General features: G+C 47.6%; 1 protein-coding gene across 5 annotated transcripts in view; it reads right to left on the reverse strand.

Annotated features, from left to right (window-relative positions):
• The window catches only part of ARHGEF4 (Rho guanine nucleotide exchange factor 4), a 223,791-nt gene that overhangs the window by 19,305 nt on the left and 190,013 nt on the right, over positions 1-14,473 (reverse strand). Inside the window, exon 1 of one of the 5 annotated variants that reach the window (XM_032697388.1) lies at positions 13,853-14,467. The exons of 2 other annotated variants lie outside the window; for them this stretch is intronic. Coding sequence is in view for 1 of the 3 variants with exons in the window: in XM_032697387.1 (XP_032553278.1) it covers positions 4,361-4,420 (60 nt within the window). In the remaining 2 variants the exon portion in view is untranslated. Of the gene's footprint in view, positions 1-4,360; positions 4,435-12,857; positions 14,468-14,473 lie in introns of those variants that run through there. 2 more of the 5 variants (XM_032697389.1, XM_032697387.1) reach the window with 2 other exon arrangements.

Genomic DNA, 14,473 nt, shown 5'->3' on the forward strand with positions numbered 1-14,473 from the left:
GGGTGACAGTGGGTGTTGGCCACTGCCAGAAAAGAGCTGTGCTGCTGTTTGAGCAATCCACCTGTGCACAACCCATCCATTTGCTCTGGAGTCCAACTGCAGTGACCTGTGCCTGTGCAGACCCCGAGCTGAGCCCAGCTCCTCCCTGCTGCAGGAGGGGGAGAGCAGTGACAGGGTGAGGGGGTGGCTGGAGCCCAGCACTTGGCCACCCCTATGGGGGAGAGCTGATTAAATGAACTGAGTGCTGGGCAGTCCCCTGCACTTAGGTGAGCCTTACCACCAGGTCAGGCTGCAGCAGCACCATGCCATGCTGAGTTACACATCCCTGGGGGTAAGGGATGGCTGTTGCTCAGGAAACAGGCATCAGCTAATAAACCTTTGGGAAGAGTGGCATTCAGGAGGCTTTTCAACATACAAACTGTGACCAGCACATAGAGAACATGGCTCCTTCTGAGAAAAAATACCCTTGCAGTGTGCTTAGATATGCCACTCTGGATCAGCGCTCTGAGTACGATGTGGTAGCTGGCACACATGCCACAGCCATGACCAGAGATTCAGTGGACTTCCTCTAGCACTCTGAAGATCACACAGCCAGAGCACTGATGATGTGAAGGCATTAATACCTCACGGTACCTGTCACATCTTGGTATCTTGATGACAAGATGAGAGACCAGGCCTGACATAGCACTAACAGCATGTAGGGCTGATACACCCAGCTCACAAGGGGACAGAGCCACACAGTTCTACTCGGAGCCACTGAAAGCCTTGGGGCTGACTGGAGAACCCTCAGCTGGTATTTTAATCCATCCATTAATATTAATATCTTAATTTTTCTCTATTCAACAACAGCCATACTGTGGATATGATTTCGAAAGTACAGAAAGTCACAAACTGCAGAATCACCAGCCTGGCCACACAGCCACAGGCAAGCAGGCAAGACACCATCAGATAGTTCTTGTGCAAAGGAGTAAATAAAATACACCTGAAACATAGGCCAGGGTCTGCTTAACTGACACCAAACACCATGTTTGTAGGGAGGAATGATCCACATGGAATAAAGCATGAAATAAAGAGCAAAAAATATTCCATCTGTGCTTCGGATTGTCTCATTTCATTTAGTACGGCAGCACTTGACACACCTCCCTGTGTTCAGGCTGACAGGCTCTGCCCGGTCCCCTCCCTGCCCTGCTCCTGTCTGTGCCTGTCCATCAGGATGGGCAGGGCAGCCCTGGGTGCTGAGCAGTGCTCAGTCACCACTGTGGGCAAGGCTCATGTTTCTGTCAGCCCCCAATGCAGGTTGTACCTTATACTATTATTTTCCATTGTATCCAGTCCAATTCCTAGGCTGATACAGAAATACCAAACACCTCCAGGCAAACAGCCCCTTTGCCAGAGCAGGCACTAATTTCCATGGCACAGGAGCACCTACAGTGGCACCCGACAGTGCAGCAAGCAGAGCTGCCCCCGGCTGGGCACTGCAGCTTCCTGTCCCAGAGGCTGCTGCTACTGAGAGAAAAGGGTCAGGACTCTCCCTGTCCCAGGAAGGATAAAACAACAACAGATAAAAGATTTTCTGCAAAATGTGTCAGAGTGTGGCACAATCAACCAGCCATACTGCAAGAGCTGCTTAGCTTTCCAGAGGAGCACGTATTCCAGGGAATGCTCACCACTGCCAAGCAGGGCAGCTCCTCGGCTCCACTCACCACCACAGGTTTTGATCTTTGCAATTAAAGCAAGGTTTGAAAAGCAACTATTCATTTCCATATGAAACAACATTCATGTGCTGGCTTTGTAAGATCGAGGACAACTCAGTACATGTTCTTGAAGAGCCCTAAACCAGTGTCTAGAAGAGAAACATTAGGAGAGGAGAATGCAAACCAGCCACCCCACAGCTGCTTTAGCTCTGGAAGCTGGCAGAGGGGAAAACAAACAGAAATTGGCTTTTTTTCTTTGTTTGACAACATTTAAGTTTGTAGACAGCATTTGCAACCCAAAGGCAGCACTAACACCAATGCTTTCAAAACCGATGCCAGCTCTGCTACTGCTCTGGAATTCTGTGCATTCCCAGCCGCTTTCCCCACTGCCTGTGCAGCTCCAGCCTCCCACTCCCTCACAGAGCAGGCACGTGCTGAGGGCAGGTGCTGGTGAAGGTGCTGGGCCAGGTTCCTTCCTCCATGTGCCACAGACAGATGGAGGGGGAGGATTGAATTATCTCTCCTGTGAGCAATGTCTGCAGAGAGGCTGCCAAGGAGCAGACACAGCCAGGGCTGCTGCACGTAGCTGGCCCAAATTAAGTCCATTACATGTGGGCAAACAGACCTGGCATGTCAAGGCCCACATCTGTGGGCTTGTTTGCATTCCAGTTACTCAGTCCCTGTCTGTCTCAGGCTGGACACCTTGACTTAATTACCTTGTATGTCCTGGTCTTGTTCTGACAGGAGCTCCAGGCAGTATTAACAGAGATAAAAGATCTCAACAACTTACAGAAGGAGGGATGAAGATGCCTTTAGGAAATATTTATCTTTGAGCTACTGGTTTCTATTTGAATAAAATTTGAATAGCTTTCTCTTGACAATGCCAAGTACGCCGGATCATACAGAGCTAAAAAATAAACCCAGGAGCATCAAAAGAACTAGGAAAAGGGAAGTTCAGGAATTTCAATAAAATGGCATTTATTTTTCAGCTCTGTAACCCTAAAACAGACACATTCCGTGAAGAGCACCTGAACCTAAGCCCTTCCTGGTGAGCTAAAATGGTTGCCATGAAGCCTGTGTTCCTTGCCTGACCACCCCAGAACTTGTGTGTTACAGACTGAAGCTGAACTGGGTCAGCACATTTAAGCCCTGCAGCAGTTCTGACCCCAGAGGCAAAGCCCTCCCTCCCAGCTCCAGCTCCTTCACCAGCCACTCTGCTTCCAGAGCTTCTCCTCTGCCTCTCTCATGCAAAGTAGAGGAGTTATGCACTTGCCCCAAAGTAGTGCTTCATTCACACAAATACTTATTTTCTCTGAAAGTGGGCAGAAGCCAGCTGGCCTCTGCCTTGAACTGAACCCACGGGATAGTTTTCAAATTGTCCTGACAGCTTGCTCTTGCTTCGTCTCAAAACTTTCAGCTTCCTTTCTAATGATGGACAACAGAGATTAAATTTATCTCGTAGATCTTCTGTCATCTGAGCAGCAGGCACTGAGTCTGAACAAGTTATCTTGGTTGTCTTTTTGGAGCATCTCCCCTCTGTGGGGAGAGACAGGCACCTCAGGGAGGGTTCATCTTCAGCATCTATCTTAGCATGAGATAACCAAGCCCCTGGGGTTCCTGTCTCCCCTCACTGCCAGGCAGGAATTAGGGCTAGCTGTGCTAGACTAGACTTGCTGCCTGGCTCCAGGGTGCCAGAACCACTGACACGACTCTGCAGCCCCTGCAAACACTTCATTGCGCCTCGCTGCTCCTCTGCCTACATGTTTCAGGGTAACATGAGCCCTCCCTGCCAACGTGACAGCAAGCACGTGTCCCCACGTGGGCAGAGGGTCACGTCCATGGCTTCAGAGGCACAGACCCACACACTGTGCCCCCAGTCAAGCCGTGCCCTCGGCATTTGTTGCCCTTTTGCCTACAGTGTCAGCTGCATATTTTTCAGCATAGTTTTTTGAGACTGATTAAAGATAGTGGAGGACTCTCAGGTATTTACCAAACACTGCAGATCTCCATTCAAAATATTTTAATTTGACAGTGATTCTCCTTAGCAAATCTGAGATGCCAGTCAATGAAGATCTTAATCCAGCTAAGTGTGCTCCACTGATACTCCACAAGGCTGCTTTTTTAATCAGTGCCTGTAGTTAAACTCCTCATGTGACATCTAGTACAGCTGCCTCCATTTACCAAACATTCAAAATTTGTCATCACATTTATTTGGTAAGAACTATTTTCTACAAAACCATTCTGACTGACATTAATTACATTATTCCTTTTTATTTATATCATCTGAGCCCCCTCAGAAGTGGCTTAAACAGATGGGAAGAGGAGGAGGGTCCCCCACAGGAGAAGAAGCTTTGAAAGCTGCCTTTATGGAGTGCTCCAGGAGGAGGGAAGCAGCCCTGGTGGAAGGCAGAGCTGTGCCTCGTGTTATCCGGACCCGCGTGTGCGGAGCACGGCCTGAGGGAGCCTTGCCAGGGGCACATCCACCTGAGTCCCACTAAATGGGATTCTTCAAACTCCAGAGTGGCACAAGAAGTTCTCAGTTCCTCATCTAAGATGTGGGAGCTGATTATTATAATGCAAAACAAATCAACTGAAATTGCTTTCGACCATTTTACTTTTGCCCGAAATAGCCAGGAAAGTTCTTACCAAAGGGTGGGGATAGTTACCTGTGGCTGAGGACACCTAAGTCCTCTAGATCCTGTCAGTGCCCTCAGTACTCCAACCATCACTCTCCCATGACCTGTACAACAAGAGAACCTGCTAACTTGGGGAACTAATATCCTTAAGTTTTGGCATAAGGAAACAACAGGAGCAAAGCCCTTCTCAAAGCTCTCAGTACTCTGTGACAGGTTGTCTTTGTATCACATTTTATAGTTGCAGTTGCTGGCAGCACGAGCAGTAAGTAAAGTTGTGAAGTAGCTTCCACTTTAACCTGTCATACAAGTTTCCAGAGGTCACTTGTTTAAATTTCCATAAGACATTTATTTTCTGGTATAAGTGAAATACATTTGCTCTCTTTCTAAACAAGCAGATACAGTGCTGAATGGCAGGGTGACAAAACGGCAAATGAAACTCTCTGTGACAAGCAATAACTACCACGAGTGACTGACTAAATGAGCTGCTCCTCAGGAATGTCTCTGTAGACCCATTTAAGAAAACATCGGCCTTCTCCACCAGGGTCAGAAAGTCCAAATGTCAGGAATGACTCAGAAAGGCAGAGGAGAACTAGGCAAGGCACAAAGAGCATCACAAATCAAATGTGAGAAGAGTTTCTAGGCTAGTACAAGCTGAACAGACCTTGAAGCTGCAACAGAGACAGGTGGATGGAGGATGGCCATGAGCTGAAGGCATACAAAGAGGTTATTCCTAAGGCAAGGCTCCTGGGAGCCCAGTGAAATCACTGGGCAAGAAGTTTGGTACAAAAGCACTGCCTTTTCCCTGTGGTGCATAATTAAGCTGTGCCACAGGGAGCCCCACAGCCAAACACAGAGATGATTTAAAAAGAGATTAAGCAAATGTACGTCCTTCAGGGCCATTTAAACACATCCTACCTGGATACAGCCCATCAAGGACCTTAAACACACGTGGGAAGGCACACAAGGGAAAGAGCCAGGCCACACTTGCCTCTATCTCTGAGCAGTTACCCAAGTCATAGGTAAAAGTGTTTCTGCTGGCCTGCAGACCTGGCCTTAGGACATTAGGGTAGTAAGAAACACAAAAGGAAAGAAATGTTGACTAATATGAAAATGTTAACAGATACATTCCGTGAGGTACAGCAACATCCTCGTTCAGGTGGAAACTGTTATGACATGGTGCATTTGGCAGGGAGAAATATTTTTTTAAAGCCATTAAGCAAATGCAGGTCAAAAACTCAAACCGTGAGCTTGAGCAGCTTGTGGATCTCGGTAGTTTGCAGCGTATGAAAAGGTTTTTATGTGAAAGGGAGGATGAAAGTTTACCCACGGAAACCTGGCTGTTCAGACACTGCCTGGGAGAAAGAGTCCCTGAACACAGGTCACAGGAGTGGGTATGTGCTACATCCTCACTCAAAACATTCAGAAAGACCTTTACAACCAAGAGCTCGAAGGACCTCAAAACCTCCTTAAAGCCAGAGAACTTAAGTCATTCCAAAGCTCTAAATCAGCTTAAACAGCTTAAACTCATCGAAGGCCCTACAGTGTTTTAAGCATTTTAAACCCATCTAAAGCCTTAAAGTGGCTTAAGGAGCTTGAAATACTCTAAGGTTTAAAAGTGGTTTAAGAATCTCTAACTTTTGGCTAATCCCCTCCTCATACCTCTCCCAGTTGTGGTACCCATCACTCTAGGGTAAAGGCAGCATCCAAGTGCCACAGTCTCATTCACCCCAAACAGCCCAGATGCAGCTGTAACAGCATCTGGAAATTATCCACATGCTTTTCTCCTACTTTCTTTCGTTTCAAAGACTGGAAAGGAGCCTGGGATTGAACTCTCACGTTTGAACAAGACACTGACCTAGGGCTCTCATATCTACAAAGTTTGTAGCTTCTGTTTCCAGCTTGGCTGTGGATAAAAACCATGTCAGACTGCTTGATTCCCCTCTTCACCCCACCAAGAGCTCTGAAGTCCACAGTCACTGCAGAGGATGAAGCAAACCCGGTTAACATATTTTTGCATTTTCTGATGCCCTGATTTTAAACATACAACTTGGGAATGGAAACAGCCCAGGATGTTTCTGTGTGGCTGTTCTCACATTTGAGTGATTGCTGTTGCATCTTTTTTACACTACCACTTCTCAGACTCCCAAATAGAAACTATATTCTTCAGAAAATTTTATTTAATGCTACATTAACACATTTCTATGTCATTTATGCTTTCCCCACTCTTCTCTTGCTGCTGTTGCAACATCACCCCTCCTCTCCACACTCCCACCAGCACATCCCCTAGGGACATTTCCCATCCCTTTCACTCTCTGCAGGATAGTTCCCAATTCCACGGCCTCTCCCATGACTTAATTTTGCAATTTTTCCTTTCTACCTCCTTTTTTGCCTTCTCTTTCACCATTATTTCTTTGGACAAATGAGAATTATACTTTACAGATCCCTCAGGACAATGCATCCAAACCAGCTCAGCTGCAACTCATATGACACAGGGATTTATTGAGGATAAATGCTCCATCCTTACTTCCTGCAGAAGGAAAGGAAAAGGAACCATGCAGGTCCCACCCAGAGCTCTCTGCCCACTGACTGACTGTTGCTATGTCCTTCCCCCCAAGAGATACAGCAAGTTACAGCTCAAAGGCAAATTAATCTACATTTGTTTTACAAATAAGGTTAAAGAAAACATTTTAAAGCAGATACAAACTGCCAGCAAACCTCTCTGAATCATCAAAAGGTCAGCATCTCTTTGGGCTCACAGTGGGCAGGAAGCCAGAAACATAGAACATGGCTTTCCTTTTCATGTGTGTGCATGATTTAATTTTAATGGAACACACTGAAATGATTTTTATTGCTCCTATCTCCTGTGAAAACATCTCCCTGGATTAAACTGCCCAAGTCTGTACATCACTGGTAGGTGCTGGCAGACATGCTGGGCCAACAGAGATTGTTTATCATTTCCATGGCGTGGCTCAGAGATGGTCTCTCTGCCTCAAAAGACCCATGCACAGTTTAGGAGCCATTTCTTTTCCTCACCTCCTCCTGAAAGAGAAACCCCGCAGGGTTTTTTGGTGACCCAAAACTTATGATTTCCATCCCCCTTGCCCCTTTCTGGTGATCTCTTTCCCAATGCTCACACACTGGGTTGGATCCTTTCTTCACTGAACTAAGAATTGCTGTCTTTGAAAATGGGGCAGAGGAAAATCTGAATAACAGATAGAGATGAGGAAAAGAACAAAAAACCCCTTGATAATGTCTCACTGTCAGGCAAAAGAGGCTTCCTAAGCCTTTGTTTTTGGTTAGAATCTGTAAATATAAAAATGAGTCATTTCTTTCGTAGTCCTTATAGAAGGTTCTTCAAGCTATGTACACTTATGAAAAAAAAAGCCACGAACCTCTTCTTATTGCAAGTGTCCTGTGCTAGGTAAAGAAAATTGGTTGAGGAAGTAGCAGGTTCCTGGGATCTTCTGAGACCCTGTACTATCATGCTTTTAAATATATCCACTTTATTAATTTGTCTCACATCCACAAGACCTGGATGAAGAGACTTAATGGCCCAAACAAAGCTAAGGCCTCCAATCAGAACCACATTCCTGTTTCCAAGACCACCTTGTAAACAAAGCATCTGCTGCTCTTCCTGCAGGATGTGACTTCTCTAGCCCAAGGAGGACAAGATTACACATCTCCTGTTCTGCACAGGCTCTCCTTTCAGTTGCCCTGACTCCCTGCACAAACCTCCCATACTGGCCATGGGCTTTTCAGCAGACAAAGCGGTTTTGTAGAGGCAGCTCAGTGCAGAGCATGTTCTGGTAGGTCAGGTAGTAATGGGATATTGCCATTCCCAACACTCCTCTCTTGGCACCCAGTGCAAATCTTCTCACCACGTAATTAGATAATGCTTACTATAACAAGTCTTGACTCCTGGGCACTACAGGTGATGCTAAAAATACTAAGTCATGATTCCTTAGGAGTCTGTCTTTTCTTAATCTCCTGCTGGAACTACTTCATTTGGTGAGGTGAGGAAAGCTGTGTTAGGCTGCTGCTGAGAGATCCTGGTGTGGCTCTTTGGATTCCCACGTGATGCCCATACACAGTGTTTGTATTTCCATACAAAGTTTGCCACAACTCTGCAGATACTCAACATGCCAAGACTGGACAAGATCACAGTTCAAAACAACCACAAGCAGTCAAACCCTACTCTACTGTGCTGTTCAAAACCACATTACCACGAAGGCTATAGACACTGGGGCTATAAATAACACTGAGGTCCTACCCCCGCACAGTGGTCACTACAAATCAGCAACAGCTTAGCAGAAGACAGTATGTTAATTCCATTCTTGTGTTGATATCCCTAATGGATGCAATGCTGAACAGGCACAAGATTCTAAAGTGTGAGTGCCATGGGGGTTTGCTCCATGCCCTGTGTCACCTTGGCTTTGTCCAGCAGACTGCTCTGGATAGGAACTGCTGTGGGTAGGATGGAGAGGGCTGAAGGCAGCTGCTGTTCCCCCCAGGTGCTGGAGGCTCTACTTGCTCTGGGGATGAAGGGGCTGTCCAAGGGACAGCAGAGATTCAGGTTCCCAGTGTGAAGCTGGTGCTCTTTGGAGGGGAAAGCATGCTGGAAGTGGCTGTGCTAGGGTCCCTCGCCCTGGAAGGAGAAGGGGAAGACATGGGGACCTTGGTGCTGCAGTGGGATGTGTGGGACCAGAGCCCGACACCATGCCCTTGTTCCAGAGGGGCCAGATCTGCTGGGCAGCTGCAAGGGAGAGCAAACTCCTCAGTTTCCCTCTCTGAGGTCCTTCACACCTGACAGACTCCTCTGCTGAAAGGCTGATCAACATCCTTTTGGTACTTGGGGAGACATATTTCTTGTAGCACCTCCAGCACAGCTGAGCTATCACACTTATCAATTACAAGTGCAGAAAGCCTGCATGCACATGACAGGACAGAGAAAGCCACTGTGGTGTGAGGCAGGTCCACCCCACCTCTTTGAGTCCCATTTCTCCACTGCCAAAAGCAGACACAGAGTGGGTGCACTATATGTGACAACCACAGTCATGCCTGGAGTAATACCAGCAAAAGAACAAATACAAAGACTCATATAAGACATAATTTTATTCCAGAGTTTCCAGCACATTCTGTAGTTAACAAGGCCAGTGACACAGCATCAATAACAAGTATTCCCCCCTTGAGATCTTTCTTTAACCTGCGTAATGGGACTTCTTTTGTTGCCTTTTTATTCCTTTAAATAAAAACACTGGAAGCATTAATTAAAAGTAATTGTTGATGGTATCATCCTAAGTGCTTACTATGTTTCTTATCTGGCCAGCTCATGCCTTGGATTCCAAGAATAAATCACAAAGACAGCAGATACCACATATCACCACAGAAATGAGTTTAGCCTGGGAGAACAAATTAAGCAAAGATAAAATCTAAAGCCCAGATCTCCCTTCGGAAATGATGTCTTGGTCTCACTCCTGTTCACAGATGCTCTTTGCACTCAAAGCAAAGAAGCAGCAGAGCAAAGCTCTTGCCTTTTAAACCTTCTGGTGAACTTGCCCCACCCAAGGGCAACACAGACTCCCCACGGGGGTGTCAGGGCAGCAGCACCTGCCCTGTCCCTGCACGGTCCATCCCCACCCCGCTGGGGCACTGCAGGGGCAGCGGGGAAGGGGGGAGGCACAGCCCACCCAGCACCCAGGGAGGAGGAGCAGGACTTGTCCCGTGGCCACACAAGGGTCCGGCTGCCCTGACCTGCTCTGCAGCAGGAGCAGAGCACAGCAGGCACCAGGCACCACAACTGCTTTGCAGAGAGGCAGGGACTGTGTCCCCAGTGCTATGGCAGAGTCTGATGTTCAGATGATTGCAGGGAAGGCAATCACAGCCCCCCTGCAGAGCACCCAGCTCCTGTCAAATAAATGCACTGAGAGCAGACTGAAAAACACAACAGAAATGTCAGAGGCCTCTCCTTCCCCACCATCCCTATCACCATCTACAGCTCCTGCACATGGTTCAGGGATCCTTCATCAGCTCTTTTTTTTCCTGGGCTTTATCGGCCATCACAGCTTCTTCAGCCAAGATGGGAGGCAGGCTTGAGTGAGTCACAACTAATATCAGACTGATTAACACTTACATGTCAACTGCAGCTTCCAGCTGAATGTGTACAGCAGTAGGGGAAGCTAAGGATGGGGACAAACACTGGGTTCCCCATGACAAAACTCGACACAGATACTTCAGGAATAGTCATGTATCAAGAACCTAGACAAGTGTTAGAAAGAGAAAATTAAAATTCACCCAACATTAAATATCAAGAGTAAAAGTATTCCCAGGCTCTTAGCAACCAGTATTAACACCTGTGGCAGGCAGTGTTGTAACACATATTTCCAAAGGGTACTCTCTAATCTTGCTATTTTTCTCATCAGAGTTCTTAAATGCAAGAACAATCCTACTGCTTTTGCTCCCAGCTGTTCTGGTATGAACAATCTGGTGAAATTTCCCCCAGCAGGGAAGGGGAAGGCAATTTCACCAGAGGTCCCATTATTTTTTCCTATAACATACTTTTCTTCCTCATTGTCCTAGACTCCCCACAGGCCTTGAAGAAAACAGTTCTTTGTTTTAGTTCTCTAGCAGCAGGTAGCTGAGGAAGGCTCCAGCCCTTTCCATCAACAACTACAACACTTCCCAGAGAGGAGAGCTGCCCTGCAGGAAGCAGTGTGGCAGCTCTGCACCTCAGAAGCATCAAACTCACATAATTCCTGAGACTTCCATTTTCTTCCCAGTATCAGCAGTGAGCATTTTGGGGCTCTGGATCAGCTGTTACAGGACACTCCTCCCTCTGCCATTACATGCACTGGCTGCTGCTGCACAAGCTTTGATGTGTCACAGCAGCAAAGGCAAACAGCTCTGGCTCCCACAGACACAGCCCCTGCAGCTGGGCAGAGCAGAGGGAGTTTTTTGGGAACAAGGACACTGTAACAGGTGTTGTGTAGGTGTGGTAAAAGTGGACCAGAGACAGAAGGGGAGGAGGAAGGTTGCAGTGTTGTGGGAGCTGTGCCTGCCCTGGGGTACAGACATCACCAGGTTTGGTATTCAATCCCTTCCAAACCAGCAGAGCCCTTCAGCGACCAGCAGCAACAGGGTGCCCCCGAACTGAGCAGGCAGCAGGGGGTGAACGACTTCATCACCTCGACCAGCTCCAGCTAATCAATTTTGCGGGACACTAAATAAAAAGAAGTTTCTGGAAAACTTCCCTGAAGTACCTTCTTATGCAGAGTGTAAAAGAGAGGTACAGTCTCCAGTTCAGTGACAAAAGCCACCCAAGGAGCATTTCAGTGACGTGGCACTGAGCTAAACAAGAACATGAGTCACTTTGTGATCTAGGATCAGTCTGGGCTGGCAGACATTTGTGCTTAGCTTACCAGCTGCCCCACATGGCTCCTACATGTTGAGCCAAACACTGGCATTATGAATGGAGCCAATCTACCAGATGCTCTTCAGAGCTACGTGTGTGTATGTGTGTGTGTGTGTGTGTGTGTGTGTGTGTGTGTGTGCAGGCCCTGTGAGTAACTGCAGTTCTCGTCTAACATCAGATTTTTTTGCACTATTTCAAGATACGGAACAGGCAAGACAGCAACAACTGAGAATTCAAACACAGTGCAGGGGCTGCCATGATGCTGAGGCCTCTTACTTGCTCCTACCAGACAGGGGGCAAGAGCTTCTGAACCTCAAGCACTTTCAGAGCCTGCTCAAACCTTACGCAAGATCTGCCCTCACAAGCAGCAGCCAAAAGCTTTCTGTCACTGACACCTACAACCCCAAAGCCATACTTTGGTCCCTCATCTGTCACTTGAAGACTGAGGTATACATTCACATCATTCACTTGTCCTTTCCAATAAACAATCTTTTTTCCACCTTATGCCATTAAGTTCTGATTCCAGCTGTAACTAAGACCACAGGTAAAGTTTAGAGGTGAGAGAAATCAGATCTGTTTGAAAGCCAGTGTTATGTGCTGCAGCTTTGTTTTTGGTTTTTGTTTAATGGTAACTTCAGAAAACCACATAGACTGGATGATTCCAGTGGTTGTTTATCACAATGGCTAGATAATAGTTTGAGATTTTTAGTAATTCAAAACTGTTTATGTAGGTAAGAGATTCTCAGAGAACTGCAGGGAGCTGGGGCCTACAGCTGCCCCACACCCAGCACTGCAGCAGAGTCTCCTCTCTTAGGGAAAAGGATGTTCTGTAGCTCAGGTGTAACAGAAAAGAGCTCAGCAAGTACAAATTCCGTTTCTTTGTGTGCTAAAGTGACATGGTTTTGTACAACACTAATGTATTACACAATCACATAAATAACTGGTACAGAGTACATCACTCATGATGACAGAGACAACATCACCATCTAGCCTTTCTCAACACCAGACCAGACTCCAGGAGCCATAAATATTCCGGTCTGAAAGGACTGCAGTAGCTTCAACCATTAGTGCCAGCAAATGCACTGCCCTCGTGAAAGCTGTACTTAAATTGCAGATTACCTAACACACAAAATGAAGGATCTTGCTGAATTTTAAAGGCTTGGATATTTTGCAGTCTCCAGCACAAATGCAAGCAGCATCATTAAGAACAGTGCACCGTGGCTTCCTTTCCAGTCTGTCTTCCTCTGGGAATTGGTCTCCTTCAGTGCCATCAAGTAGAGGGTTGCTCCATTGAGGTGCCAATGCCAAGTCTGGAAGTGCTGTGCTGGACAAGGCTGCTGGTAACACATCATGGAGGTGAACAGGCCCAGAGGGGACATGCTGCTTTGCTGCCCTTCCCTCCTCACAGTCTACAAGAGTGGTCCTTGAGTCGCTCCCCTGCTGGGCACGGCTGCCACTGGCCTGTGAGAAACGAGTGGCCTGCAAGCAGTGTCCTGTGCTGTGGCTCTGCCAGCCATCTTGATACATAGAGCTGATAAGCACTGAGGTATAATAAAGGAAATGGGATTAAAGCCAACAAAACACTCCTTCCACACTGCTGCAGTGTTTATTCAGCCAGAATTCCCGATGAACTCTATTAATCAATCTCTTTGGCTAATTGGGCATTACTCAGGCCACTGCACAGCATAATGTTCACAGTGCCAGAGCAACAGAGGCATTACGGGCTTCAGCTTTTTACAGCAGATGTTTACATGTAGCAGGTCCTTGTGTAAGGGCTCCTTGTAGGATGACAGTCCCTCTGCAAACAAAGCAGCGGCACTTTGGGCTTCTCCAGGGCTGGGAAGTGCTACGTACAGGCACAGTATTATCATCGTAAGGAATCAAGGCTGATTAGTGTCACGGGTACAATTAAGCAGGTTGGCTGTGTTACCTCTTTCCCTTTCTCTTGTTTAACTGTGATCCAAACCGCAAGGCACAAGTGATGACAGGAGGAGAGTGAGGGGAGCAGGGTGGGGAAGGGGGTGATGATTAAAAAACAAGGAAGGGATACTCTGAGACACACAGTTACCGTAACAGCAGACAAGCAGACCAGAGGCAGACAACGACAAGCTGACCTGCTGATTTGTTGCCCAGTCCTGGAAACCCCCATGCACCACACCACTACCGGCAGTCCTCCTTCAGTGAAATGCCAAAAGAAACATCAGCACCACGTTGACGATGATGAGGAAGAGCAGGATGACAAAGACCACTACCCGCTGGGTCTCCGGGTTCATGTTGCAGCGGAGGAAAGTGTGAAGCGCACTCCATTTGTGTCTGCTTCGGTCGGGGACCTTTGCCATGGCTTCAGCCCCCAGGAGAAAAAAAAAACCAGAAAAGCTTAAGTGCCTGCTGTACAGCCGGGGCACGGATGGGGCAGAGGGCTGTGAACAAAAGCTGCCTGCAGCTCTCAGTGGCAGGAGTCTCAATGGCTCGGCACGGCCATTGCCGGTCCCGCACAGCACAGGTGCCGAACGCCCCCCTTGGTCAGGGGGAGCCGCTCACCGCATCCTTGGGGCTCCGCGAATCCTCTGCCGAGGGAGCCGTCGCCATGGCTCTGGCAGCAGGAAGACACTGAATTCCTTCTGGCAGGACGCGGAGCGTGCCGGAGCACCGCAATCCGGCTGCGATATTGGCTTCCCAGAGAGCGGCTCCGCGATTTGCTGGGCGCCGTCTCCAGGATACACGAGGCCTTAGCA

This window comes from Chiroxiphia lanceolata, chromosome 10, assembly GCF_009829145.1.
Source record: "Chiroxiphia lanceolata isolate bChiLan1 chromosome 10, bChiLan1.pri, whole genome shotgun sequence".
NCBI classification, from domain to species: domain Eukaryota; kingdom Metazoa; phylum Chordata; class Aves; order Passeriformes; family Pipridae; genus Chiroxiphia; species Chiroxiphia lanceolata.